Source organism: Podarcis muralis, chromosome 8 (genome assembly GCF_964188315.1).
Source record: "Podarcis muralis chromosome 8, rPodMur119.hap1.1, whole genome shotgun sequence".
Lineage (NCBI taxonomy): Eukaryota > Metazoa > Chordata > Lepidosauria > Squamata > Lacertidae > Podarcis > Podarcis muralis.
In genome coordinates, this window is record NC_135662.1 from 81,123,483 (window position 1) to 81,149,674 (window position 26,192).

The window sequence follows — 26,192 nt, forward strand, 5'->3', positions numbered from 1 at the left end:
TGTTTAAATCTTTCCCCGCGAAATCCATGGGAATGAACTCTGACTGCTTTGTGCCCATATTTTAAGTTTACATTCAACTTAGTAGTACAACAATTTTATTAAGTTTACCGTAATTCTGAAAAAACAAAAGGGGTTTAAAAAAAAAAAAAAAGATTACAAAGGCACTTGTTAGCACTTCAAAATATTACTACTTGCCAGAGAAACCACAGCAAGTAAGTAAGGAATGTTGAAAGACAAAGCTACCCAAATGCAGAACTTCAGGGTTTTGGGAACGACTTCAGAAACTTTCAGCATCCAGATAAACTGAAAGCTGAAGACAAAAGGACACCACCCAACCATAGTGCACCTCTTTTAAGGCCCATTCATTTCAATGGGAGAGAATGCCTCCAATGAAAAAAATAAGACAGAGAACTAATTGACTGCCAACACCCCCACCTCCCAGTTAAAAATATAAAAATATAGCAGGGGGGCAAAGAGTCCTGAGGAACCAAAACAGATTTTTAAAGTATCCTGACACCCCAAACTAAGCAACCTAATGTCGTCTGAGAGAATAAAGTACCAGCGCATCTTTTGATGCTGGAGTGCGGAAGGAACATGCATATTCAACCATATTGAATGCAATACCTCTTAGTAATGAAGGTCACCATTAAGCATACTCAAGTCTCATTCAAGTCAATGGGCTTAAGCATGCACAGCGGGGAGCAGGCCCTATGCGCCAATCCATTGGATGGGGGGGGGGGTTTAGGCCAACGTGCACACAGTGTCTCAATAAAAATAAAAATCCTAGAGTCCAAATTCCATGGAATTCACTGGAGATCAAAGCTCAAAAAGGACAGGTGGGATTGTAGCTCTACTAAATGTCATGCTGTGATACAAGTGAAGATCCTTTATAAGGTAGCTTCACTTGCATTTTGAACGTGCTCAAAATAAAGTGACGTAGTGACACTATTTGATTAGATCAACACATCCAAATTAAAATGCAAAAGATTAAAACCCTGCAACACCCGTCCCCCCCAAGCAATGACAACTGGAAAGTTCATTTCCTTTTCCAGCAGATCTGCAACAGAATCTCTTTACAGTTCCCTTCTGATGTCTCTGTTTTCTTTTAGGTGCTTTAAGCAACTTCTTCCCATCTTTATGCTATCTATGTCAATATATAGAAGAAAAAGGCCTAGTTTCCCTGCCGAAATATAATTGGCACAATAGTGTGTCATGCAAGTATGTATTTACATTTTGTTTTTTTAAAAAGAGGTTTTTGACTACAACATAATGGCTCTCACTCTAGGAACGAAGATCCAGTTTGGAAGGAATGAAGAAATCCTAACTCTAGGGTTGAAGGACAACATTTTGCCCACTGTACAAAAAAACCCCCAAACAACTGAATACTATTTGTTGCATGTGCTCAGTTGGACTTATGCCAATAAGCCTTTGTAGTTTTAAAAAATGCATTTTAAAAAGTTACAAGCTTTCTGTGTCCAGTGCTGGCTTAGAACTGTTTGGTACATACATGTTAAAGTGCATGCTTTTGTATATTGACAATATTTCAGCAACAATGCCCAATTCTGCTATGATAACATGTTCCACTGTGAGAAGCATAGCTGTCATCTCAATCTAAAAGATGAGATGTTCATGGTGGAGAAAGTGATACAAAACAAGGAGTGCAATCCAGTCAAGCAAACTTTTTTTAAAGTCCACATGATTTCAACGTGTGAGATAAAAATGGACTGAAATCTCTTGCACTGAAATCAGGGTCTTGAATTTGACTGGATCATGCCCAGGGATTGGCCCAATTGAATACAAAAGCATTTTATTGGACGGTTTGAAGGTCACGTGCTGGCCTCCTCCCCACTTTCGCTACCCTTTTGTAATTATTCACAGTATACTTCTATTTCTCACAGGCCTTTAAATGCATACAACCACACTGCCGGATACTGGAGGGTCAGAGACATTAAGCAGGACAGACACAAATATTTATGCAGAAACTTCCACAGAAATTCAAAATGTTAATCATTTGAGTGAAACCTGGCAGAAATATTGGCAGACTTCTTGAACACAAAAAAACAACAACAGCAAAGATAGATCCAAAGGCAATCAAAACATATTTTGGCAATGCAGATGATATTTTGTCCATGAAGTTCTGTCACAAGCTTTGAAGAATACTCTTTTGCTTTGCTGCTTCTTAAAAGCCAGACAACATTATGCAGCCAGTATCAGTCCAAAGAGACTCCTAGAGTTATCCTAAGTTATTCTTTGTGGGGCTTTCTTTTCGGCTTCTCTTCGTAAGATTCTCCATATTCATTCACTCTGCTCTTATCCACAGGATAAAGCCTTGCAGATAAAAAGAAACAGTTAATACTTCCTTTAAGCAAAGTCTCCACAGGGTCATACTTTTGCCACCTTTAATTGGTAGTTTTTCATGCATCAATGCCAGAATATCCTTCCTTGCAATTGCCATCATAATGCTAATTATTACTATTCTTTTCAGCAACAAGGTCTGTCAATGTATGTTGAATGATACTTGTGAAATCCTGATACTACTTTTATATATGGGTTGCCAATTGCGGAGTGGATCTTGCCCTTGCCCTGCTTTCCATACCCTCTGCTGCCCATCTCCATTAGACTGTACACTTGCAGACAGGGATTTCCTTCTATTTTATTTTTTACAGCACATAATTGATTTTTGGGGAGACTAAAATGAAAAAAATGAAAGCTTCCGGTTTGCAACAGATAACACAGTGGTTCCCAAACTCTTGAACCCACAGACGGCTTGAAAATTACTGAGAGTCGGGTTGAACCACTTTTAAGATTCCTCTGCCTGTTGTAGCTATTGTAATGTGCTGGAGCTAGGTGCTGTATGATCTTCAATTGCGCTTTTATTTCTCTTTTTATTTCTTATGTATCGAACTTCATTGTGCTCCCTAGAATTCAAACGGTGAGACAATAAAAATAAAAATAGCCCTTAGAATACTATTAAAATCGGTATGAATATTTCATGTGATGGATGTGCAGTCTCCCATCTTCAATCACAAATCCACAGAGAAGCTATGGACCACCTGAATGAAACTTGAGGACCACTGGTGGTTGGTCCCAGACCAGTTTTAGGAATCTCTGCTGGAGTGTGACCAAGAAACAGAAGACATCATAGGATTGTGAACAGGGGCAGGTTTGATACTTAATGGCTGGGGTGAGCAGGAACCATAAGTAGCCCCATGACTATAGCATTTTTACCACATGTAAACATAGTTAAGAGATGGAGAGTATATCCTGCAGGATTCTAAATTCCTCCCAGCTCCTTATCTGTTCTTCAGTATTACAATTAGCGCCAACATTAAACAAGGATTCCCTTTTAACCAGAATTTGAGGGCCATTTTCCTCAACACAGCTTGATATACAGATCTAGTAAGATCTGCCTTTTTTGACAAAAGAATGAATGGCAAAACATTAACAAAAGCAAAAAAACTAAAGTGATAAGAGGAACTCATACCATCTTTGGTAAAGGTAGACCAGGAACACCACGTCATCTCTAAAACATGCCAGCCGATGAGATGTTGGCATTGTGATGATAAATGCAAAAATATCATCAATGAAAGTGTTGAATGCCTGGAGAAAATAATGCACAAGGTGAACACAGCCTACGTAGCAGAACATCAATCAAGTGTTGTTCCCAGCAAACCAAGTTTTCAACCAAATCATCCATTCTCCATAATACAACATTTAAACAGAGTTTCTGAAGCTAAAGAGGTATCTCAGAAATTGGGGGTGTAGCCCACCTCGTCTAGCCTCCCAGTAAGCCTTAAAAGAGCAACTCACTGCACAGGAACTAAAAACTAGCATGCATTTTTTGTGGTGGGGGTGGGGAGGTAGTCAGAGTCCTGAACTCATCTGCAGAGGCAAGCAGGAGCTCAATCTACACAGTGTTTTATGACTGGGAACAGGTAATAAAAAGGGCCCTTAAAAAATTGTAGGGAGAGATTGGTTAGACAGAGACAAGAACTATAACCCTCAGTAGCAGCTGGAACAGTTTTCATGCTTTTTTTTGGGTATGCAGACCAGGATCTAGACTTCAGGCCTACCTAACTTGTGACCCATCAAGCTAAATGCAGTCTGACAACCACATCTTATACCCCACAAGGGACCACTGACAAATAATAACTTAGTGGTACCTTGGAAGTTGAACGGAATCCATTCCAGAAGTCCATTTGACTTCCAGAATGTTCAGAAACCAAGGCGCAGCTTCCGATTAGCTGCAAGACACTCCTGCAGCCAATTGGAAGCTGCGTCGGATGTTCAGGATCCAAAGAACGTTCGCAAACCGGAACACTCACTTCCAGGTTTGCGGTGTTCGGGAGTGAAGACATTCAGCTATAGAAGCGTTCTCAACATTCCTCTCAACCACATTAAGAGTTTTGCTACATATTATAATTGTTGATGCATATTGTCTGGCCATCAACTGCTGCTGATTTTCAACTATATGATATTAACTGAGGGTCAGAACTATAAATCTCAGAACTGTCAAATGAACTTAACTTACTTTGTATGTGAATGCCTTCCAGGGCAGATGTGCAACAGATTTCATCTGGAAGAAACGAAACCACACATTCATATATACTAGCAGTAGTAAAGGAGGCCGGACGAAACAAAAAGATTAAGGTATTCTTTAAAACCTTCAGATTTACCTTATAATTTACAAATAGTTGTGGCAACATAAATAGAAATCCGAAAGCATATACTCCTGTTGGGGAAGAAAACATGAATTAGGTTTAATCATTAAAGAACAAAGCCTTAATGCCTTTAAAGACTTTTAATCCTACCACACTTACATTATCAGGATACAATGACAACTGGTTAAACTCAGCTAAGAGATGGCAAAGCCCACGTTAAATAATTTTGCAGTTCTCAAGGAACTTCTCAAAATGTCAACCACAAAACTGAGTTAACTGGTTTGGGTGATCAGGGAGGTTTAGCTCACATTGTCTAAAGGAGGATCCTGCCACCCAACACCCCCCCAAAAAAATAAAAACAAGACTTCTGGTACCTATCCATTTCTACGCTTGAAATGAAGCTAGGGTCATGTCACAGCTAAGAAATGGAAGGAAGGAAACTCCTATTCAAATCTACCCCCTGCAAAACGCTGGGGACCAGGCAAACTTAGGAAAGCCGCCATGTCATCGGGACTCACTCCCTGAAATGGGACAACAGCACTAGCCTACGTTGCAACGTTACTGTAAAAATAGTTGAGATGATACAAACAAAGCACATGGTACACTCTTGGCTGCTTCTGCATGCATGCTTATTTGGATATAAGTCCCAATGAATGCAGCAAGGCTTGTTCCCAAGGAAAAGTGCTCTATCTGCAATTAGCAGCCATTCCGCTTGGCCACAGCAAAGGGAGAGGTTAAGTCAGCCTAATCCACTCCTTTAGCTAGCTAACTACCATTTGGTTCTTCCTCTCTCAGAGCTGTCTCTCACAGTGGCTAATCCACCTGGCTGTTAAACCTTTATGTAACCCGATAAGGAATTAACACCTTAATTGGCTGGTTTTCCTGTTCCTTGCACATCACCCCTCCCCTTTCTATAAAATCTGTTAGGGACAGTATTATTATTTTGTAATCTTGTACAGTGCCTTGGAAGATTTTAGGTGTTATATAATTGCTACGTATTCTTAGAGCAGACAACCAAAATTTTGTCCTGCTGCTTTCTACTCCAACTGTCAGCTACAACCAAGAGGCGTTGCTAGCCCCGGATCCGCTCACTCTTTTTCTATTTATAACAAGCTGCTACAGAGTAATGTGCAAAGCCACCCCTGCGTTCCTTTGTGGTACACAAGGAAAGCGGATGTCGTGTGTCCAGACACTTTGGACACGTTTGCAGGATGAACTGGAGAAAGCAAGATATAGTATGAAACCCAAAGTTATACATTCTTTCTGCCGTTAGCTCCTGCTTCTGTTAAGCCAAGTAGTTCAAGGCACCAGCACAGGCATTTTAATAAAAATGATTTTAGGGTAGGTGTGTGGGTAACCCTTGGGCTCTCCAGATGTTGCTGAACTACAACTCCCATCAGGCGCAGCAAGCCAGATATTATGGGAGTTGTAGTTCAGCACCATAAGGAGGGCCAGAAGTTCTCCAACTCTGTTCTAGGGGAACCAGGGATAGCTGGATCTACTGTACTGCATGTGTAACAGTAGCCTTCATGGGGCATATTTCTGGGGGCTCGGCCACTGCTCAATGATGCTGACCCCCCCGGTCTTGCCAGGGCCAGCTCTCGCTGTATCGCACAACTTCAGAACTACTGAACCTATCACATCTGAGCGCTCCCCAATGTATAGAACACCATGCAGTCAGAACAGTAGCCTCTGGTTCTAGTTAACCCTTCTGCCAGACACCCTACTATACTACTTGGAGGGTGCTACTTTTGTTCTTTTAACTTGAGAAAGCATTCAGTTCTGTGATTTCCACCCAGCCCAACGAGTTTCACCACAGGCGATTATAATGACAAAGTTTCCAGAAATACTGCCGTTTTCAAGAATAACTTCACTCTGTAATCATATTTTTAGAGAACTAGACTTCAACAAAACACAGAAAACAAATCCATACTTACCATTGACAAAGCTGTTAATTAACCATGAATACCAGCTATAAGGGGGAGATAAAAATAATATTTGCATTAAATTAATAAAAACAACATTATCTGCTGTTTTATTTCCTTCCTTCCTTTCAAAAGCAAAACAAAACCCACACCAGCTCAATACAACCCCTCTTCCCCCGCCTTTCTGTTTCCTCCATGCTTTAACACAGTGTTTCTCAAACTTAGGTCCCCCGCTGTTGTTGGACTACAACTCCCATCATCCATGATGATAAGCTACCTAGGGATGATGGGAGTTGTAGTCCAACAGCAGCTGGGGACCCAAGTTTGAGAACGACTGCTTAACATAAGAAATCACAGGTGTACATGTAACTCGCATCTCATGCTTATTTTACTTATGCGACCGCAGCTCTCCACCAACTACTGTACTGCTTGCCTTCAAGTCATAATCAGAAGCTACACTTTGTGAAGTGGTTTTGTAGCACGTTCCTAATGGCCAAACCATTATTTTGATGCAAGCTCTGAACCGGAGCACTATAGTACCGTATCTTCTCATCTCAAACTGGTCAAGCATATATTTTTTGCTACATTAACTAAAGAGAACTCATAAAACAAGGCAGACATTTAGCCACCAGGATAACATTTCCAAACCATTTGCCTTCTTTGACTTTGCAGTATTATAAGTCATTGGCTCAAGGCTATGCAACAGACATTTTAAGCAGTAATTTCAGGTTTCTGAAATAATTCACAGCACCTTACCTTTTGTATTTGATATTAAGCAATGAATAAATTGCACCTCCAATACACAATGGGTATAGTATATATGATAAGTATTTCATAGCCTGAAAAAGAAAACATTTTTTGGGTGAACTTTACTCTTTTATTACTACCGTTTGTCCATTGAGCTCTAGGTGGAATAAATGGATTTCCCCACTGTTATTTTCACGACTGTATCATACAGGTTAGGCTGAGAGATGGTGGCTGATCGAAGGTTACCCAGGATTGGACATAGGGTTCTGTGGTTCCAAACCACCATCTATGCACTAAAACAGACTGGGCTTTCATTACATTGGAAGTTAATACTTAGAAGTCCATACTAGGAAAGGGCAGAGTCTTCAACAGATGAAATGTCCAGGAGCCATTCCAACTCTTGCCTCTGCCCTCAGTACACAATGGAATTTTGTGACACACACATGAAAATGGACCAGGAGGCAGAACGTCTTTGAGTTTTAGAAATAACTCAAAACCATTTCCCCACTAATGTAGCATAGACTTTACAGGAACACCCACATTGCAGCTTCAAACTATATTTGCAGAAAGACCAATCCGTACATGATTCCTTATAGACCTTTCAATTCAACAGCATGTATTAAATCACTAGGGAGTTCAAAATCTGGAGCGCAATGCCATTCGTTTGACAACACTAGTTCTCATTCCTGCCCACCATTGACCTGTTGGCTCCATTTTTATACAAAGGCTGGCAAGGCTCTATATCAATTCTTTCCTTACTAAGAAAGTCCACAACAAATATTTTCTACTCAGTTGTGATCTACTACATCATGCATCTGAGAAACTGGCCCTGAGCCCATGAAAACGTATGCTATGGGGGGGGGGGGAATCATTAAAATGCAACAATACTTTGCTTTTTGCTGCTATCCCTCTGGGTATTAAACTAAATGTTACGTTGCAGATTTCTCTTACCTGGGTATCATACTCCTCAGTTTTCTTCTCAGACTCAGTAAATGCACCAAACTGTATAAAACATAGGAACAGAAGCAATCAGGTTGACCACATGCCCTACTGTTTTGATAAGGGGGGAGGGTTGGGTGATCCTCCAGAACAGTGTGGAAGGTGGAGGCAAAGTGAAAATATCCTCTTCTCCAGTTATGTTAACGGACACCATTGCTAATTCAAAGCAATAACCCCAAGTAGCAGAAACAGGTTAAGGAATCTCATGCTGTGGGCAGAAAGCTTTGAGGGCTGGAATTCAGAGTAGAAAAATGGGCGTGGGGGTGGAGTCGGGAGAAATGCTGCTATTCTGATCCAATCTGGAATTCTCCATTGCAGGCATCAAAGAAAAATAAAAGTGCTAGGAGACCTAATCCCAGATCCTTTACATTATACATTGTTTGGGCCTTTGTGGCATAGTATGCTATGATCAGAGTGGCTCTGGAAGAAAAAACGGTTCAAATGAAGCAAGACGATTTCTATATAAACAGTTAAAAGGTAATTTACCTTCACTGCTGGCACCAGGCCATTCCATTCAATTGTCATTTTCAATGCCTTCTTCACTTTCCAAAGCTGGAAGGTAAAAACATTACCTTAGTATCTTCACGTATTGTTTTATTAACTGATTTCAGTTTTCACACTGTTAACAGCCATTGTCAGAAATGAGTCAACGGGCCAAAAAGTGGTTAAAACGCCAAATTCATTTTGAATGAAGCTGGTTTTGACCTACTGAAATATACTGGATGAAATTGGTTTAAATCCACACGAAGCGGCTGCCTGGGCTCATATGAAACATGTGTGGCAACTCACCTCAATCACTGCCCCGATACCGGCTGGAATCAGCACCAACAAGCTTGTTTGTTCATCCAACAGGAAAAGAAATATTATCACGGTACTGAAGCATCGCCAAAGCACTGCATGGAAGAAATTCACATGAGGACACTCGTGCGAGTTTTAAAATAATGCATTTCTCGAGTTTAAAGAACCCTACACCCAACTTTACTGAAAAGTGGCATTCCTCTGTTTTAATAGTTGCATCCCTACATAAAACTGGCTCCAGGTCTACAGAGCCCTAGGCAAAGTATCACCAGTGGCTCTGTCCAGAGACAGCTTGCCAAGCAGAGGGGGCAGCAGCAGAATAGGTGGCAACAGCAGGAGTGGCACAGGAAGGAGAACAGCATGGGAACTCCCATTTCAGCATCAGGGACACTGAAGACAGATTAAACAGGCATGTTTATAGCCAACTGGTACACCTTTCAGTGCTTAGCGATGAGGAAAAAAATCCTAAATCAACAGAGCTGCCTAAACTGGGCCAGGCAGGCCCTTAAAAAGATTCTTCCTTTTCCCATCAGTGCTGAGAAGAGCAACAGAATCCTTTACAACCCCTCCCCAATGCACTAGCACTCTGGAGGGATGCTATATCAAGGGAACTGTGCAGAGATTAAAATGATAGGACCCTTGCTTTAGCCACTTGGCACTTGTTTCAAGAGGAAAGAGGAATAAATGTAACAGGGTCGGGCCACATCAGTATGGGTAGGCCTTGCTGGGACGCCGCATTTGCTCCACCTTTGGCTTTGGTAACCATGAAAAGATGGCACAGAAAACTCACACATTCCATACCTGCTTTTGTAGACATGCCAATCATGCTCTTTTTCTTCTTCCAGAAGCTGATGTCATTTTTGAATGCAAGGAAGTCAAAGAGAAGCTGCAAATACCAAGATGCCATTAGATTAGAACCGACCAAAAGAGAGCAGCACAATTACGTTTCTACAGTTGGTAAAGTCTTGCAGGCACTACAACTACCAGGCCAAGGCATTTTGAGGGCCACAAGTTCCTCATCCCTTGTCTAGATGACCATGTGAGCCCACCTCTGTTTTCAGCTTCTGCCTGGCAATGTCTATCCACTGCCATACTGCAGGAAACAATACAGCGGACCTGCAACTTGCTAGGAGGACCAACAGCCTGAGTTGGTACAGTGGAACCTCGGTTCCCGAACAACTCCATTGTCGTACATTTCGGTTCCCGAATGTTCAGGTCTGTGGAACCCAGCACTGGCAACGCCTTACAATTAAGAGTGGGCAAACCAATAGAAAACCCTTCCTCATGTGCGTCTCCTCTCAAGTAACCAGTCAGAGGTTCTAATGCTACAAAACCCCAGCACACACCACAATGTAGATCAGCTGCTAAAAGCCTGTGATATGAAAAAAACTCAATTTGCATTACAGTTTTTATTAATCTGTAATTATATTTACAGATGAATCAGGCAAACTAGCTAATTTTGCAAGCTTCTCCCTCCAGTCAGGGTTCTAACCATCTCTCTTAGTTAACACTGGCATTCCAAATCAATTTCCAGAGACTTGGAGGCCAAGACAAATAAACTTATGCAGCCTTGTGAAACATGTCAAATCATTATTGGCTACATTTTCATTCTTCCTTCCTTCCTAAGAAACTCAGGGCATTGTTTTGGTTTCACAACTGCCCTGTGAGGTAAGTAAGGTAGGAAGAGAAATTATGCCTGAGGCTGAGCTTTGTGACTGTGTGAATTTCAATCTCATATCTAACATTCTAGCCACCAGCCCAGCATCTCTCTATCCCTGTCTTAATTTGAACAGAGCCTCAAACAGAACTGGTGCTATTCTAAACAGGAGCTTGGAGTAAGCCAACGGAGTTCCATAATTATTAGATACACTGTCAGATCAGTGCTTAAATATCCACAATTCACTTACGTGGAATGCTGCTACAAAGAATGTCAAAGCAAGAAAATAGAGGTTGGTATCCACAAAAATCCCCTTTACTTCATCAGCATCTTTTTCGGAAAAGCCTAGAAGAATGAAGTGGACAAGACATGGGCTTACAAGCAAGCTGAAGAAGAAGGCCCAAGCATTCTAAATATAGTTCAAATATGAGAAGATCAAACACACACTTTCTCTTCCTTTACATCTGGGCAAATAGAATGGAAGCACAACATATATGAATAATTAGACAGGTGTTGTCTATTGATGGAGGACATACAACTCAGCTTATAATTTATATGCAGATGGCCCTGGTTGAATCTCTGGCAATCTCTAGTTGAAAGAATACAGGTAGCAGGACTGGGAAAGAATTATACATGAGATCTTGGGAGAGCAAAAAATGCTGGGCTGGATGGGCCAATTGCATGACTCAGTATGAGGCAAATTACTGGGTTATCAACAAGACTTTATAAAAGCGAAACATCAGCAAATCATAGGTTTTCATTGGCATTATATTCTGTAATGCACTGCACAATGTATTGCCCAAAATTCTACTGTGTGTTAAAAGCTGACTGCAGAGGCACACATACATGGGTCCAACCCACCTCACACTGAAAAACTATATATTGCCTTTGAACCTCATCCATTGTGGACACTTGGTTACATAAAACAAGATCCAAATCACAACATTGCCAATATTAATGCATTGCACACACAATACCTGGGGAGGTTGCAAGGCTGAATACCTTCTCATGAAGGTATTGTTTTACAAACGAAACAAGCATATAGGGAACAAACTGAGGCTTCAACTATTATTCTCAACATCTCTACCACTTTCAGAATTGTTTGTTCACATGCAGTCTGAAGTGGTACACACCAGGAACAGTTTCACCACTACATCAGCCCTGTGTGCATGTATGAACAAAAGAGACGGGGGGGGGGGGGGGGAGACAGGACAATTTGGATAGTTCCAGACAGGGGGGCGGACCTGCAAATGCTGCTGCACTCCGAGCCCCTGGCCAATAGTCAGGGATGAGATGATATTAATGTGTGATATTTTAGTGTTAATGTGTGATATTTTAGTGTATTTTTTGTTTCTATGGAAGCCGCCTAGAGTGGCTGGGGAAACCCAGCCAGATGGGCGGGGTACAAATAATAAATTATTGTTATAAATTATTATTATTATGAGGGGAATTGGAATCCCGTCAACACGTCTAGATCCACAAGTTCTCCACCTCTGCTCTAGACTTCAAAATGGTGTCTTTAATCTTGAATGGTACGAATATTACACATCAACAGTAAGCTGGATTTGTGTTCATCAATACTGTTCTTACAGAAATATTCAACCCACTCCATAAACCCAGTGGAAACTGAAACTTACCGAACTGCTGCAGGGAGTACACAGCATCTTGCATGTGGATCCAAAACCTCAGTTTCCCCAGGGAAATTTTATCATATGACACTGTAAGGGGTAGTTCTGTTGTTGAACGGTTTATAATCTGCATCGAGTTTGAAAACAAATAAATTAAGAATCACAAGATGAACACCGGCAACTATAAACTAGTTTAAGATTACGCCTTCTGAAAGGGCAACATCATACAGTGAGCTACTTACAATAAAAAAGAAACATCTTTCTAAAAAAAAATACTGAAGTAGCAACATAACATTACAGATGTAGGATGATACTCAATAGTCTCGACATTCCACTCTTCCAGGTTATGCCACATACCACAATAGGTTCTAAGACAGGTGGGACTTCCATAAGGTGCAATGTAGCCCTTTAACGCTCTTCCCCTGGAAGCCGAGCCAGGTGGATGTACTAGCAAGCACACTGCAAGTACCTTGCCTAAAATAAGAGGCCTGCACTCTCCTCCCTTAGTGACATGGAGCTGTTAGAATTCCTGTTCTGTGACTGCAGTCATGGGATTGTTGTCTGTCACATGATGGGGTATCTCCACAGAGTGGGAAGTGACGGAGACAGGATGTTGGTGTTACTGTGTTCCGTGAAGTGGGACTATTGTCCTTTGTCCTCTCTCTTTGCTGTCTGATGCTAGAGAGAGAGGGAGCCATGTTGCAGTGCTCCGTGTGTATTTATATGTAAATAAAGTAGATTAGCCAAAATGCTGAGCTGCTGAGGTCTGTTACGCAAACTGCGCAAACTCTGCGGATCCCTAAGTGTGCCAATGTCAGTTGGCATCGGTCGCTGCGATGTTTGGGCTGAAGAAAGCTTTTGAAGCTCCCGAACGATCGACCAGGAGGGAGGGAACATGCCAGTCGGGCATGTGTCTCTGCCAGGGTCTACTCGAGTATAGGACGAGCTCCTGACAGGAACTACCCTACGCTTCCCCAGGGTGCATATGCCATCCACTTCAGAGTCAAAGGGCAACAAGTCTGTATGCCTTAGAAATCAGCAGGCACAGCAGAATCGTGCAAGGGCTACATGTACAAAGAGGAGAGAAGGAAAAAGCGAAACATTCTGTATCGTCCTATGAAGTTCCCATGCTACGTGTTGGAACTGCACAGCTAGAATGGGATGGTGAACCACTTTTTTCAACTTACAATGAACAACACATGTTCACTGAGACAAACAAACAATAATAAAAAATGTAAGATGGCATGCTGTAGCTCACCATTAAATCTTTCACTCTGTTGCTCAGCTGATCAATAAACAATATTGGGAGATAATGCACAGTCTTGCCCAACTGAACCCTAAGTTTTAAAACAGATTTAGTTATGAATACAAATAATTCTATTTCAATGCAATAAACAAACACACATTACTTTATGCATCTTAAAGTACAAAGCACATAGTCCAGTATCAGCTAAAGTATTTCTGCCTAGAACCTAGATGAATAATCTTTACACCAAGCAAACACTCACTTGTTCAAGTTTTCACAGAGAGAAATGAAACCCAAGTTCATTTAACATTCCAATTTTTAGTCTGGATAACTGTCTGAAGAATTTGGGTGGCTCTTCTACTCAAATGAGTCTTACACAGAACAGTGCCAAGCTAGACAAAAGTCACTGACCCCTCAGTACCTACTTTATCACGACATGCTTTAGAAAAGCCCCCAACCCATTAAAGTAAGTGCTCAAAGTCTAAGCCATTTGCTAGTTTTGCTCTTAAAATGAGGCCACTGGCACTACAGCTGCAGTAGAGAGTACCGGTATATTGAAAGTAAACATGTAAACCTAGTAGACAAACTAAGGACTGGGGGCCGGATCCGGCCCAATCGCCTTCTAAATCTGGCCTGCGGATGGTCCAGGAATCAGTGTGTTTTTACATGAGTAGAATGTGTCCTTTTATTTAAAATGCATCTCTGGGTTATTTGTGGGGCCTGCCTGGTGTTTTTAAATGAGTAGAATGTGTGCTTATTAAATAAATAAATAAATAAATAAATAAATAAATAAAATTTATTTATTTATATCCCGCCCTCCCTGGTCGAAGTCGGGCTCAGGGCAGCTAACATCAAATATATAACATTGGCATAAAATCAAACAATAATTAAATAATTAAATTACCTCCTAAAAACAGGTCAGAATCAAATTAAAGTCTAATTAGATGGCTTCCCACAGGGTTAGAGTTGGGAACAGTAAGTGCTCATTAGTAAGTGCTAATCAGGGAAAAAGACACATGTGGAAGACTGAACAAGGCAGAGTGACCTTTGACCTTACATATACAGCCAGAATCCCACTACGAATATATATATCAAACTCTGTAGTCATTACCAAACTTATTTTGAAGCAACAGGATCTTATCTCATTTTTAATATAGTTCTTCATGTTACAAAAGAGAAATACATACATAAGAATATAATATGGCGTTACTACCACCCTGAGATCTATGGGTATAGGGTGGAATACAAATTTAACAAATAATAATAATAACAATAAATAAATAAACTACCAAAAACTATCTCCTTTACAGAGATAAACATAACCCAGGCCCCACATTGCAAGGTACAATACAAAATGTGAAAATACAATTAACATAAACATAATAAGCTATCAAAAGCAGCATCTCATCCATTACCCTGAGCTTCAGAGATCTCTGAATCCCTGTCTGAGGTCAGGGGTGAATTCTGACGAGCCCTTGGGAGAACGCAAGATCAGGCAGATCTGCTCTTCCAGCGGATTTGTGTCCGGCACTAAAGGGCTCTTGCACCCACCACCAAACCCAACCACTCTCAACTTCCCAACATTTTATTTGTGAAAATCATTCTGGACCATAAACTATCAGGGCAGTGTATGATGTTAAAACACTAAAAAGCATTAGATGTAGTAGAAAAGTTGGGCATAGAGAGGCAATTTTAATCTGTTTAAAATGCATCTCTGGGTTATTTGTGGGGCATAGGAATTCGTTTATTTCCCCCCCCCCAAAAAAATATAGTCTAGCCCCCCCCCCCAAGGTCTGAGGAACAGTGGACCAGCCCCCTGCTGAAAAAGTTTGCTGACTCCTGATGTAAACAGTGTTAGAAACTAAGATATGAAAGGTAGGAGCTAAATGGCACCTTAAACCTAGGTTATAGGTGCAACAACGGAATGTCTAGGTGCACTTTTTTATAACAAGAATACAAAGCTGAAAATAAATGAACTGCAGCTAAAATATTATGTTCTTTTTTTCACATGGTCTAGTCCTTCCCTTGCCCACCCCCTAATATTCTTAAGAGGGTCTCTTCTCCAGTATTCAGAGAGTAGCTGGAAGTGGGAAGGCAGAAAAAGGTCCTCCTTTCCTTCCATTCTGCAGTTTAAAACTGAAATCTTAGGCGCAGTACCGTTTCCCGAGCTCAGAAACTGCTCACGCTAATGAAATTCCCTGTCGGAAATTGTGCCTCGAACAATGGGAGTTTCGAACATTTCCTGTATATTTTGGTAGAACTTTGGATTAGCAATTTAAAAAATACTTACATTTTCATGTATCTGTGCACATCAGCAGGGAGAGAGGATCCATCAAAGACAAAGTCTTCCACCATGACATTTAAGGTCAGCCTGGACCTCCAGTGTGAGACAGGCTCATCTAGAGCATAATTCTGCTTTTTTTCTGCTTCAATTTGCTGCTCAATAAAAAGAGATACAAAAGTTATTTCAGAAATCCAGGCTTTTGGGCAGAAATATTACAAAAAAGGTGACAGTATGGTCACGACTGCTTTCAAACTCTAATCTTCTGCTTTTCCATCTTTATGGAGCAGACATTACAATCTAATCTGAATTGTTAAGTAAAGCTTCCATTCCTCTCTCCAAACAAATCTCATGGTTGATGGGGAGACCCTCCTGGTGCCTTCATTACATAACTTTAGGTGCCGGGTGAAAGTGTTTCCCTTTAACCATGCCTATTCTGTTGGTTGGCATTTCTTAGTGCAGAAAGTATTGGCCTGATGTGTAGCAGGCACATCTTTCCTATTCTAAATAATTCAAGAGGGTTCTGGAAGCTTCTCTGTGTGAAAGAAACAAGCAGAAGGTTCATGATGTTTGGGTTATACCTTCAGAGAAGCTGAGTACAGCTGGCTTAAACTGATTCTGTTATCTCTTTCTGTCAAGGTCATGCTAACTATAATAAAAAGGCCAGAAGGAGCCTGGGTCTCACTCTCTTTCTGTCTCTCTTTCCTTCTGGTGTGGTGTTCTGTATATAGTGCTAAGGTAAAGGTAAAGGTACCCCTGCCCGTACGGGCCAGTCTTGACAGACTCTAGGGTTGTGCGCCCATCTCACTCAAGAGGCCAGGGACCAGCGCTGTCCGCAGACACTTCCAGGTCACGTGGCCAGCGTGACATCGCTGCTCTGGCGAGCCATAGCCGCACACGGAAACGCCGTTTACCTTCCCGCTAGTAAGCGGTCCCTATTTATCTACTTGCACCCGGGAGTGCTTTCGAACTGCTAGGTTGGCAGGCGCTGGGACCGAGCAACGGGAGCGCACCCCGCCGCGGGGATTCGAACTGCCGACCTTTCGATCGGCAAGCCCTAGGCGCTGAGGCTTTAACCCACAGCGCCACCCGCGTCCCTAAGGTTTAGTCTTATTGTTAAGTTATTGTAAATTTAAGCTAAGTCTGCTGCGACTGGATTTCTTATGGACAGTGCCAACCCTTAATGTATTGGATTTATGCTCATTTGCATTCAGTAGAAGTAAAGCTCTGCTGAATGAAATACAATTGCCTCTGGTCTATTTTTTTGGGGAATCCTGCAAAGTGTTTAAGTTTTTACTCTTCTAACTGTACATTGGAATTCTACTCTGGATCAATATGAGTAGAATACATGACATATACTATGGCCTTTTAAATGTGTTTGTGGGAGGGGGGCTATTGGTTTGTTTTTATTTTATCATGTATTTTGTGTTCTCATTTTGAATTTTTATACTGTTAACCACCCTATGATATTTGGATGAAGGCGAGTATAACAATTTGATAAATAATAATAATGACAACAACAATAGCTTCAAAAATAGTGAGCAGAGTAACTAGGGATCTAATTGCTTTGCAAGCAGGCACAGAGTTCAAAATGGTGGCTCAGAAATGTAAATCTAATCTATAAATATATACAATAGCAAAAAGCAAAATCACCTAACACTCTCCAATCACACAGGATGTAACTACAGACTCAGCATCCAAGCAGTCCACCTCTTATTCAGAAGTCAGATTAACTCACATCACCCTTCCCAGTTATGCCAATATTTCACCTAGGAGCAAACCATTGCCCAGGGCAAGTGTCCTCACTCTCATCACATGAAAGAGCAATCCAAAGAGTTCTCAGGGGGCTCCACTGGGGTTGATGGGCCATCATGGCAGCCTCCAAACAGACAGGCTTCCCCCATGGAAAACAGCTACGACTGTAGCAAGGCTCTTACTATTGCTCTTTATGGGTGAGCCTAGGTAGCCAAACATTCTGGCTCATTTGGCAGTTATTTACATAAAATGTGCATTATGTACACTAAAACTCACCTGCAAATTCTACTGAAGGGCAAAGGTTTCCTACTATGGCCAGTAACTACCACAGCACTGCTTTCATAGAAATGAATTGAGCACGTGCATTACCTAAGCACGCACACTTGCAGGTAGAAAATAATTCTGAATGTGTTTAGTTTAGCAAAGTTTTCATGTGCACAAGGTACTAGCACTATTTTTACTTGGCAAATTATTCAGTGGAAGTACTGCAAAATGTCAGAAATCTCCCAATAACAACAACAACAAAAACCTCTCACCTGCGTGACAGATTCTCCTGTAAGAAGATTAATTTCTTCTGGTTTAGGGACCATATAGGTAGTCAGAGGACTTACTATATGCACTTGCTTGCCATCATGCCAAGGCAGAATTCCAGCATGATGGAGAAATATGTAGGCATATAATGTCCCATTATTTCGTGTTTTCTTTGGTACTGAAACATTAACTGTTCTGAAAACGAAATAAAGACATTAATTATACAAATAACGTTTATGCTTTTTCTTTGCCATGAGATGCAATCGTTAGCAGTTCTGCCTCAACCAGGACTACCAGCGTTTTAGACACTTAAAGTGAGATACTCTGATAAATTTAGAATTTTTAAATTAACTTTTAAATGTCTTTTAGTTGAATGGTGAAGTAACAGATTCATATTTCGGTTCGGAGTCTGACTGATTCCACATTCTTTTATTTTGTTCTAATGAAGCATTTCAGATCTCCAGGAATTTTAACTTTTGATGATAGCACAAACTCTTCCTAAAGGCCATTTATATAGAAGACAAAATTTTCCCGAACAGGATTCTGTTCGCTTGCTGGTCTGCACACCAACCAGAACCCAGTCATGGGACAGAAACCACCTCTTCTGTCTGTATGTCGGAACAGTGATAAGGAAGCTCACCTCTATGTTGTGTTTTTTAAGGGAACAGTCACAGCACTTTCTCCTAAAAAAAGCTAATTGGGAAGGGAAGGAAACTGTCCCTACTTTTTTCCATGGAAGTTTGCAGTGGAAGGAGAGAAAGTAAAAGCGGTTTCTTCCCACTTTTGCTGGGTTTGGTTGGAGGCAGCAGCAAGGCAGAACTCAACTTATAAGAGAGAAATTACTTCTTACTTTCCCTCCTCCAATCTTCCGTTGAGCAAAGCAAGGATTGTTTTTCCTTTCGACTGAGGTTTTTGCAGGAGGTGAAAGTAGCAAGTATGTTACCCGCATCTTCTGCAAAGGACCCTTCCTTCCTCAAGTTTTCTGCACACAGCACACACTCAAGGAAACGAAGGGAAGAAGGGCAACCACTTATGATGAATTTTGTTACTAAAGACTTCTGAATACTTACACCTACACCATGAACAAATCCTGCCCAGAAAATCAAAATAGATGGGCTTAGAACTTCAATCTAAGCACACTTATCTGGAGGCAAATCCCATTAATGAAAATTAGACTCACATCCTTCTTTTCAATTAGCATGCTAAAAATGGGCACAAGTCAGACAATTGTAAGCTACTTTGAAATAATCAGTAAAAGGCAGAATACACATGATTTAAACAAAGGGAGTAAAATAAAACTGTGACTTGAGGCATGATCTAGCCCAGTGGTTCCCAAATATTTCCCTCCATGGACCACTGGAAATCTACTGAGAATTTTGGCAGAGTGCTTGAGAATTTCTCTGCCTCTTGTAGAAATTGTAATGCACTGTGCATATGCTGTGTGAATCTATTTTTACAGACGTGCCACGGACAACCTCAACTGCACACCTCAAGTGGTCCACCAACCACAAGCTGGGAACCCCTGATCCAGCCGCAGTTCAAAAACTTCGAAGACGCCATCATTTCAATGCTAAACATTACAGCACATGGCTAACTCTTACGCTAAATACATGGGTCTTAAAAGAAAACTGTACAAATCCATTAATACCTTTCAAACTTGGACTCGACGTCAAAGTTATCCACATTCAAAACCAGATCAATATTATTTTCAGTGCCTATGTTTGATCGCGTGGTCGTGTAAACGCTTAGCTGAAAGAGAAAAGGGACAGTCAATGCTTGCACAAATACTTCCGTCCACCATGTTGCTGTGCTGGGTGCTGATGAAAGTGGAACAGGCTGTGCCAGTGTGGTGTAGTGGTTATGAGCGGTAGATTCGTAATCTGGGGAACCGGGTTCGCGTCTCCGCTCCTCCACATGCAGCTGCTGGGTGACCTTGGGCTAGTCACACTTCTCTGAAGTCTCTCAGCCCCACTCACCTCACAGAGTGTTTGTTGTGGGGGAGAAAGGGAAAGGAGAATGTTAGCCGCTTTGAGACTCCTTAGGGTAGTGATAATGCGGGATATCAAATCCAAACTCTTCTTCTTCCTCTTCTTCCTGCCATCCCAAGCATTTATTCCCTTTATCTGCTGCCAATCCCCCCGCCCCAAACTGAAGGCCAGCATGTTTTCAGCTTGCAACCCACATTGCCTTCGTGACATCTAAAACGCAGATGCCACTTGAAAGGGGCGTATGAGGCTGTCTGTGTCTGGACTATAGAGCTCTGGCTGGGATGCAGAAGGGAGGAAGTGGTCACATGCAGACTATGAAACTCACTTGCCATGGAAGGTATGACAGCCCCAATGTTCATGAAGACCTTTTTATTTCAGCATTTTTAGTTGCTGACTAAAAATCAGCATCCCCCACCATAATCTACTTTAACAATTTTATTGCTTTCATTGCTCACTTGTTATTTGTTTCATTAAACTGACGCAACTCTTCTTGACCATCTCTTTTGAGACTAAAAGTGTGGGGAATGATCTGATCACCATATATTGAACAGAGATAGATTCCCCACCTGGTCCAAGTTTATGAAGCGCTGAGCAGGGATGGAAGTTGCCTGCTTCTGTAAACACTGTTTTGAGTTTATTTATATGAGTTGCCATTTGTTTTCGGCCCCCTTTTCTAGTGCAGCTGCTTATGGAACTCCAGTGACCCACGTAGTGGTAGACCCATCAGTGGGTGGTGATGACGATTAAAGAGCATGGTGCTCCTTTCCAAATCTATAACTCTGCAGTCTAGTGCAGAATATACAAATCTGTTTCTTTCCATTCTCCTGCTTGAGACTTTCTGCTCCTGACAGGACACTAGACTAATAAAACTGACAGGGCACAGAGAGCAGCATTCTACTTTACTGGGGAAACAGAGGAGGAACATACAAAAACCTAAACCTGCCATGTTGCTCATGGTCGTTCCTTCTCTCTCCTTCCCCGATCCCAAGAGTCCACTACAGCGGAACAAAGTTACACTGTACATGACTTTAGAATGTACTGTAGATGAAAGGTGTTAATATGGTACAAGAAGACACAGACCATCCTTTTGACAGAAAAGTCAAATACAGTAGTACCTCGGGGTTAAGTACTTAATTCGTTCCGGAGGTCCGTTCTTAACCTGAAGCACCACTTTAGCTAATGGGGCCTCCTGCTGCCGCCGGAGCACAATTTCTGTTCTCATCCTGAAGCAAAGTTCTTAATCTGAAGCACTATTTCTGGGTTAGCGGAGTCTGTAACCCGAGGTACAACTGTAATAATACCAGGAAATTGGGGTGCAAAGGCCTCATATCATTCTTACGCTGCCTAGGAATTTGAAATAGCTCTTTATTAAAAACATAACTGAGGGTGGGTACTTTTATTTTTCAACAACCATAAGCTTAGCATTCATACAGCACTTTACAGAACACTTAAAGCTATTCACATGTATCTCGCTAATCCAGGCATAGGCAGACTCAGCCCTCCAGATGTTTTGGGACTACAACTCCCATCATCCCTGACCACTGGTCCTGTTAGCTAGGGATGATGGGAGTTGTAGTCCTAAAACATCTGGAGGGCCGAGTTTGCCTATGCCTGCGCTAATCCTTAGAACTCTGATCAACAGCAACTTTTGCCAAATAAGAACTGAAAAAAGTAGGGTGGCCTTGGGCCAACTGGACTGCTGCTTAGTTGTATTGCCACAAGGCTGGTCAACAGGAAGGGGGTGGCAATCTGGCTCAAGGGTCTCTAGGTACTGATTCCTACACTTTTCAACAATCTTGCATAGTCAGCATCGTCACTCCATTTTGAAGAAGGGCAATGATGCCTGGCAAGAGCAATTTGCTCAAGGCTTTAATTATGAAGGGGGTTGGCAGCAGCAGCAGCAGCAGCACTTCCTGGTTCACAGTGCAACGTCAGTCAAAGGATGGGAAAAAAGAAAGCAGGCAGAAGAGCTTACGTAGCACACCATGCATCACTGGTCAGTTTGCAGCAGACCACCCAGCACTGTCCATTAGCTGCTCCAAGTTCCTTGCAAAGCATACTGTACCAGATGGGCCTTGGCCTAACCCAGGAAAAAGCGCTTCCTCATAACTTAGCAGAGGTTGGCTATATTAAAATGAGACCCTTGCTCTGAAAGTTTCACATTGGTTGGTTGAGAGTTTACTTACATGCCGCTTTTGCACAATGAGCTTCGCCCACCTAAAGTGGCTTACAGCAAACCTTGAGGGGTAGGGAGGAATGCAGAGGCAGTGCAAATATACAATATGTCACAGTACAGATACTGTTGGGCACACGGGAGTGGGGGATTGTGATTAAAGAAGAAAAACCAGATTGTGCAAGGCTGAAGTCCGCTCACACACAGCTGTCTATGCCTTTTAGGTGACGTGTCCCTCCCCAACTTGGCACCGAGTGGGTCAGACGGGGAAGGGAATATGAACTTGCCTCTTAAAAGGTTTTAAAAAATAAAAAATTATACGTTCTTCATTGTTGCAAACTGCTGACAGAAATATTTCTGTGATGCATAAACACTCAAAACAAACCAACCAACGAGGCCACTTGGATAGCTCCGTTGGCGCTGAAAACACCACCAAGGTCGTAGGTTCTATCCCCCCTGCCTATTCCTGCATTGCGGGGTGTGGGTGTGTTGGGGGTTGGGCTAGATGATCCTCTGGGTCCTTTCCAAATCCACGATTTCTATGAACGAACCGACACCCCCAAATTGATTTCCCTCGGAAAGGAGATGGGCAGGAGAAAGGGGAGAACTTGTGGAGTTTTTATGCTTCCTTCTGGATTTTACTCCCCACCCCATGGTTGCAAAAAACGAGGTGACACATTTCCATCATACAGCGGCATATAATTACTCAAATAAATAAACGAACAGACTCCCCCACGCACCTAACGATTGCTCCCCCTTCCCTGTCCCCTCTCCTCCGCCCACTGATTGCCCCCTTCCTCCTCCCCCACCCATTTATTGCACCCTCCCCCGCCCATTCATTGCCCCACTCCCCCTTCCCTGTCCCCTCCCCCACCTATTTATTGCCCCCTGCCTCCCCCTCTCATTTATTGCCCCTCCCCCGCCCATTCATTACCCCACTCCCCCTTCCTCGCCTATTTATTGCCCCCTTCCTGCTCCCTCCACCCATTTATTGCCCCACACCCCTTCCTTGTCCCCTCCCCCACCTATTTATTTCCCCTTCTCCTCCCCCACTATTTATTGCCCCTCCCCCATCCATTTATTGCCCCCCACCCCTTCCTTGTCCCCTCCCTCGCCTATTTATTTCCCCCTTTCTCCTCCCCCACCCATTCATTGCCCCCACCTCCTTCCCTGTCCCCTCCCCCGCCTATTTCTTGCCCCCTTCCTCCTCCCCCCGCCCATTCATGGCCCCACTCCCCCTTCCCTGTCCCCTCCCCCCACCCATTGATTGCCCCCTTTCTCCCCCCCGCCCACCGACTGTCCCCCTCCCCCTCGGCGCCTCACCTGCAGCTTGGGCCTCCGCGCCAGGTAAGGCCTTATGCAGCCGTCGTTGGCGTCGTTGCCCCGGGCGGCCGCCAGGCAGGGCCGGGTGTGGACGATGCCGTACATCACCCAGCAGGTGTGCGCCACGTAGACGGCGAACAGCCCCACCGCCAGCCCCGTCAGCGAGCTGCGCCTCGGCAGCATCGCCCCCGAGAAGCGCCGCCGGCATCGACCGCCTGCAACACACGCGGAGGCCCCCCAAGGCAGGCGCCCAGCACCGGGAGCAACGCGGCCGCCGTCGTCGCCGCCCCGGGAAACGGCAGGATCCGACCCGCGGCCCGCTTTCCGCCTCACGCTCAGAGCGCTCGCTCTCTCTCTTTCCCCTCAGCGGCGGGAGGCCGGTCGCGCTCCGCCCCGCGGCATGCCGGGAAGTGTAGTCCCGCCCAGGCCGTCGCCGGGTTCCTGTGGGGCGTGGCCTGTCTCGGGCTCGAGCGGGGAGGGCTTTTCGCGCCTTTCCCCTCCGCTCTCGGGATATCGGGGCGGAAGTCGGCGCTGCTGGCCCTTTAAAAACCCATCAAGTAGCATCACTGCAGATGGTGACAGCAGCCACGGAATTAAAAGACGCCTGCTTCTTGGGAGAAACCTAGACAGCATCTTAAAAAGCAGAGACATCACCTTGCCAACAAAAGTCCGTATAGTTAAAGCTATGGTTTTCCCAGGAGTGATGTCTGGAAGTGAGAGCTGGACCATAAAGAAGGCTGATCGCCAAAGAATTGATGCTTTTGAATTATGGTGCTGGAGGAGACTCTTGAGAGTCCCATGGACTGCAAGAAGATCAAACCTCTCCATTCTGAAGGAAATCAGCCCTGAGTGCTCACTGGAAGGACAGATCGTGAAGCTGAGGCTCCAATACTTTGGCCACCTCATGAGAAGAGAAGACTCCCTGGAAAAGACCCTGATGTTGGGAAAGATGGAGGGCACAAGGAGAAGGGGACGACAGAGGACGAGATGGTTGGACAGTGTTCTCGAAGCTACCAGCATGAGTTTGACCCAACTGCGGGAGGCAGTGGAAGACAGGAGTGCCTGGTGTGCTCTGGTCCATGGGGTCACGAAGAGTTGGACACGACTAAACAACAAGTATTAAATGCTTGCCCTTGGGGGGGGGGAGGTGAGAGGATTAGGTCGCACCAGGTGTAATTTCTTCCCTTTCCACCTATGTGTCTGTGGACAAGGTTACGCCCACTCGCATCTTGGTGCCTGATGGAGCGGATTTTTCAATGCATGTTATTGCATGGGCTGCCAAATCCAGTGACCTTCAAATATAGATGACATCTCAAATGAGGTTTGCTTGTTTCAAGGCAAGGTTTTAGAGTATAAAGACAGGCTTTGATGTGCACCTGCAACAATCGTCCAAAAATTCAGTGGCTTGCATAACTCCATTTCCCACTTGGCTATCTCCATCTGTTTAGTTTATATGCAAAGGAAGACCTAGTGTGTAGCGGCACCAGCAAGTTGAAATACTGCTGCTTCTGTTGAAATGAAGACAGGCACCCACAATCCCAATATTCTGGCACCTGTTTTATGGAAGCTTAATGATTTTCCTGTGACCTTGATTTATTTTCCCCCATGTCATCTAAATAAAGTATATTTCTATATAAGTTGGTCACATGGTTATTGCGGTGTTGCTTTTCTGTCCTAATTGTGCAAAACTGCACTGGTCTTCAAATGGCACGCAGTGCTATTGCCATGGTAAAAGCGATCCAGGGAACATTCCAGCGGCTGTTGCAGGAATGGACAGTGCAAATTTCTGAGCAGTTTTAGGTAGTTTTCTGGGGGGAAACGGGTACGCATACCCCTAAACATTTTGTGAATCTTTGTACTTTTGTCCATTTACTGTCCTTATTTTCCCCGATTTGAACTATAAAATGGTGATTTTCTTGAGTCAAAATGAGAGTACCCCTAAACATCTTTTAAAAGAAAAAAAGCACTGGTTTTAGGGTGTTTGTAGATGAAGAAATATTTTTGACAGCTTAGAACCAGGTCCCATCTTTGTGTTCACTTGCAAGAACTCATGCCTAGTTTTGTACAAATGAATCTATATAAACTGATCATTTCTCCTCCAAGAAGTACCCTCCCCCCCCCCCCCATTTAGCAGTTTCTGCTGCAAATTTGGACAGGGTGCATGTGCACTAAAATAAACCAGCAGATTGTGTTGTGATCTTGAGATCAGAAACATACGTTTTCACGATTTAACTTGTGTCTCCCTTTTCCCTTTTATCGCTGATGTGGAACAATGAGAGTCCTACCAAATGTACATAGGCGCCGACTCCATGGGGCCTGAGGGGGCCTGAGCCCCCTCAAAAATTTTATTGGGGGGGCTCTGCCCCCCCCAATAATTTAAGAAAATTATTGGGCGCGTGCAGCGGAAACGTCCTCCGCCGGTGACGTCACCCGGGCCTTGCGGAAAAGGCGCTGCGGGAGTCGCCGTGGCCGCTGCAGAA

At 43.2% G+C, this 26,192-nt stretch overlaps 1 protein-coding gene across 1 annotated transcript; it reads right to left on the reverse strand.

Annotated features, from left to right (window-relative positions):
• Positions 1-1,252: 1,252 nt before the first annotated feature.
• Positions 1,253-24,083, reverse strand: CLPTM1L (CLPTM1 like). Its single transcript, XM_028738055.2, has 17 exons — positions 23,713-24,083; positions 19,877-19,977; positions 18,234-18,423; positions 15,952-16,097; positions 13,674-13,752; positions 12,425-12,542; positions 11,038-11,132; positions 9,932-10,016; positions 9,122-9,225; positions 8,819-8,884; positions 8,285-8,335; positions 7,343-7,425; positions 6,599-6,633; positions 4,677-4,732; positions 4,532-4,576; positions 3,485-3,600; positions 1,253-2,328 (listed from the first exon to the last, which is right to left on the reverse strand). The coding sequence occupies exons 1-17, from the start codon at positions 23,893-23,895 to the stop codon at positions 2,244-2,246; spliced, it is 1,638 nt and encodes a 545-aa protein (XP_028593888.2). The 5' UTR covers positions 23,896-24,083; the 3' UTR covers positions 1,253-2,243.
• Between the last annotated feature and the right edge of the window lie 2,109 nt (positions 24,084-26,192).